Consider the following 4695-nt stretch of genomic DNA (forward strand, 5'->3'; position numbering starts at 1 on the left):
AGAATAGAACAAGTGTCGCGGCCCCTGCCACTGGCTGCACAGTCGAGGACACTGGATATATGGAAAATGTAGTCGTTGCTGGACTTGGGGTTGCAGGTTTTATAGCTGTCACTTGTCGTGTTTGCTGGGCTTGGGTGTACTGAGTTGCCCCTTGGCTATATCCTGCTTTCGGAGCTAATTAGGACAGAAAATAAACATGTACAAACATTAATATGCTTTAGCTGAATGAAATGCAAACCATATTAAGGGATCATTAACAATATCCTCAGGAATAAATGTGTGAAAAAATGGGGGTTTGTTTTGGGTTTTTTGTTTGTTTTGTTTTATAGTGTTGTGCATAAGGTTGTTTTGTCATGGTTATGCACTGAATATCATGTATCACACAACAATTTAATCATGTCACAGCTCACGCGGCTAAGCCTCAAACTTAGTTATTTATTTTTAACTGGGCTACCATGTTTCTAAACAACCTTCTCACCAGAGGTTTTACTAAAGCACACTGAATTTAAGGACACCTAAACTTTCCTCTTAGTTCTAACTGAAGTAAAAAAACCCAACTAAATAGGACTCATGCTTTGTAGCAGTCATGATACAAATAATTTAAAAATTACATATATGAAGTAACTCAAGAATTAAAAGAGTATTTCTAATTAAATTATCATCTGAACCCAACACTGACTATCCATTCAGGAAGTTTTCTAGAAAAATCAGTAAGAACTTTGCCTAGAAGTATGTTTTGAATGTATTTACAAACAATCCAAACCTCAGAGGCAGCTACTTAATGAAACGTCACAATAATGTTGAAGTTCTAGGCGCAGAAAATTTTTCTACATGTTGGCCGAGTTAACATGACAAAAGTAAAAAGAAAAATATTCTAAGAACTATTTTTAAGGTATTAAAGTAGCAGACAGACTGTGAATAATGAGAGCAGTTTGAATCATGCCACCCACCTGTCTGGTAGTAGGATTCAGCTACTGAAGGCTGAGGCTGGGCAGCAGCAGCCACGGCTGCGGTGGCTGCTGATAATATTGCTTACTGTCATAAGCTACAGCTGGGGCAGTAGATCGAACATAAGAGTATGAATCCTAAAAATTGAAAAATGAGAAACCACCTTTAGGTATATAGATATATACCTTTATACAGCTACACTTTGATAGATACCTTTAGCTATATATCTAGAGAAATAAAAATCATTAGCAGAGTCAACTAAACAATGTATTTTCTTCTGGCTTACTAAAGTAGAATCAAAAATACAGACACAGCATATACAAATAAACGCATTAAAGAAATTAAATTTACATTTACAGGTACTGTATTTTAGCCCCACAGTGCAAGGTATACAGGTGCGTGGGCCCAATGGATGGGATGGAGCAGGGAGTATCAGCTGGGAGCTGTGCTGCTCCAACAAGCCCCTTTGGTGGGAAGAGTGGAGGAGGGGGAGCTGGAAGCCAAGCAAAGGGAAATCAGATGCCTTCTCCCTGATGCTCTGCCCACCAGTGCCTGGGAAAAAGGACTGAGAAACCCCCATGCTATGCCCTCTAAATGTTCCTCTTGGCTGTCTCAGGAGAGGTCAGAAGGCCTCTGAAAGAGTCTCCTCCACCTTCATTCCCTGCAGAGCAAGGCTGGTGATCCCAGGATGGGCTGTGCCAGCCTCTGCTCATCCAGTTGAGAGTGAGCCAGTACAGCTTGGGCTGCCAGCGATGCCACCCACCCCTGAGCTCTGCAGGTTGTGCTGACCACCAGCTGTCCTCTCTCCCTGCCCCACAGCTGGCATGAGAGCAGGCAGGATATCCTGCACTCAGCCCCGGAGCTGGGGGTGAGCACAGAGAAAACTGGCATCAACCCCAGCACCTGTGCTGCTGCCAACTTCACGCTTGACAGGGTGAGATGGGGATCTCTTGTGGTTTGGGTTATTTTGGTAGCCCCAGCCCCCCTGGGCCTTCAATGCCACCTCTTCTGGACAGATTTAGAGGGTTCCTGGGCACACAGACACGTTGAATTTGCCCTTCTGGCTCTGCTCTCCTGCCTTGGGCACAGAAAAAGGAACTCATCATGTGTGCGAAGCTGGATTTGATGATCCTTACGGGTCCCTTACAAGTTGAGATACTTCAGGCCTGGAACAACCCTATTGGTCTTTAGCAGACTTCATACAGGAATTAACCTCATGCTATTAAATCATTTTCCATACCAAATATTTTCACTGTTGAAAAGCATCTACTCTCGCTAGTTTTTAATAATGAATGTATCAGATTCTGTTCCCATAAAATAGCAAAAAAAGCAAAAACCCACCACAGATCTCCAAGAAAATATGAATTTCTACAAATGCCAACAAGTTTAAAAACGTCAGCCTATACTGGCTTTAAAAATTCCATCACTATTCACATTTTTCTTGGTTATATATTTTAGAGTATGAAAGTGATACTTCTAAAGCCTTCTTTATTTTCTGGTGTATCAACTAGTCCATTTGGAAACCGTAACTAGTCTGTAAGGGCAAGGCAAGGAGCCCATTTGACACCTTTAACACTTAGGAGATGCCTAGCAAGCTTAACAGGGGATGACCTGAAAACCACTATATAGATGTACATATATTCTCTCATCCTCACTTTATTTATGGTGAAGCATGACCAGTTGATTAACTGAGGGGTGGCACGGTATGAACTACTAGAGCTGAAATACATTCATGTATAAAAATTCTTTTTAATTCCAAGAAATATAATAATAAAATATTTTTTTTTCCCATCCAACCTATGTAAACTGGAATGATTTTATTTAGTTTAGTAGACTCTCTTCTCTGTCCGAATGGATCTAAAAACTGACCTCATAATTACCATGTGTAATTACAGAAGCTGTGCAAAAGAATTGAGAACATGCGGTACAGTCTTTAGAAACAAAACAAAATACAAGTTAGAATACAGACAATGCCTTGCTAAGTATAGGACTAAAAAGCTTAAAAATTATTACAGAGACATACTACTTCAACATCCAAGATGAAAATGAACAAAGAGCTCCCTTCTGCAGAAACCTGTATCAACATGAGGTCAGGCAGGGATCTCACAGAGGGTACCCAAAAACTACCCACAGGATAGTTTATCTTCTATCGTCTGTCATCACAGGTTTGGTACTAGAACTCCTATGGCACCCAGGAATCTGACAAAGGAACTATTTCCACCTCCACTGAAAATTTGTATTGGTACAGCCTTTTCAACTACATCAGTTTCATGACCCAATTTACTGCGCACCACTTGAACATCAGAGCTAGCCAAAACAAGGCAGTACTATTCTGCACAGCAGTAGCTTCACAAAAGTCACATTTTCTTTTCCAAACACGCTTTCTCCTTTTAAACTATCACTTAAAAATCACACAACAAAGGCAATTTGTTTGGAGCCTACCTGGTAATTCTGCGTAGTGACAGGAGGTGGTGGCGGTGGAGCTTCTTGCTGCCGTTGTGTGTATCCATAATCTGTAGCTGTGTGTGCTGTGGGATATCCTCCGTAGGCAGCAGCTGTAGCAGCAGCTGCCACAGCTACCGGCGCAGGCCTGGCCACGGCCACCGTGGCTGCTGCCGGAGCATAGGCTGCAGTGACAGTGTGCGCAGCAACGGGAGCCTGGTGCACAGTGTAGCTAGCAACTGTGGTTGGATGGGAATAGGCTACACCCGAAGCTGGCTGCTGGCTACGTTGGAAAAAGACAGTAACGTTAATCCAACATACAAAGCTAATGCCTACACATTTCAAAATCCCAAAATTGATTAATTCCTGTCTGTTCTACAAACAGACCTGGGGCAGCTGTCTGTCTGTGCATACATTTTAATGGCTTTATTATCTCTCTTCTACTCCCATGAGAAAAGCTGCATCTCTGTGGATGGACACACCATCATACAGGTGATGACTTCCTTAGCAAGAGGAGCCTTTGTCTTGCTTTTTTTCTAAGCAGTGGGACACAAGTCTTTCATTCAAAACAAAGCACTAGGCTTAAACTGTTACCTTTTCAGGACTGGCAAGTTCTAAAATGCTTTAGAAGTTCTTCAATAAAACTGACACACTTGTCAAGTTAAGAGAAACGCTACTTTTCTCTGAGAGCTTATTACTGACCTGTTCTGGCATGTTCATCACAGTCAATAACGAGATTTTAAAGACTTCCATGAAAATTAGCTCATAACTGTTACATTTGCTTAAACACACACCTCTGACTTCTCCCCTATTTAGAATTATATACCTAATATAAATGATAGAAAATATAGAATTATAAAACCTGGCCCCACTTGTGTGCACAGAAGTCCACAGACACAACAAGAAGCACGAAAAGAACACAGTCCTATCTAGCAAGAAGATTGCTACTACAGTTCTGACAGTTTTCCAGGCACACACTGAGATTAATCTGCCTCCCTAAAATTTGCAAGTAGAACACCAATATGCAGCTATTTACTAAGAATGAGCAAATATGAACAGCAGAAATAAAACATGATGGCTTTAAAGGTTCGATTACTTAAACAGAACCAGTGTTATTGTCCTGTACTGTTGTGTAACTCTGCATTATGCTGCCCTATATTGATGTACAACTGTGCATTGTGATTGGAGCTTATGAAATAAGTCTGCAGAGTGCCAGAACCCATGTAAATGAAATTTATATGGAAATAAGGGGGAAAAATGTGAGGCAGGAGAAAGACCTGTGCAGAAACATTAGCTTGGCTCTTC

General features: G+C 41.4%; 1 protein-coding gene across 1 annotated transcript in view; it reads right to left on the reverse strand.

Moving 5' to 3' along the window:
- The window catches only part of LOC103800518 (zinc finger RNA-binding protein-like), a gene marked incomplete at both ends in the record, with an annotated part of 14441 nt that extends 10719 nt beyond the window's left edge, over nucleotides 1-3722 (reverse strand). Inside the window, 4 exon segments of the mRNA XM_009072897.1 lie at nucleotides 25-174; nucleotides 951-1013; nucleotides 1016-1085; nucleotides 3391-3722. Coding sequence (XP_009071145.1) covers nucleotides 25-174; nucleotides 951-1013; nucleotides 1016-1085; nucleotides 3391-3722 — 615 coding nt within the window.
- Nucleotides 3723-4695: the final 973 nt, after the last annotated feature.

Source organism: Acanthisitta chloris, unplaced genomic scaffold (genome assembly GCF_000695815.1).
Source record: "Acanthisitta chloris isolate BGI_N310 unplaced genomic scaffold, ASM69581v1 scaffold1494, whole genome shotgun sequence".
NCBI classification, from domain to species: Eukaryota; Metazoa; Chordata; class Aves; order Passeriformes; family Acanthisittidae; genus Acanthisitta; species Acanthisitta chloris.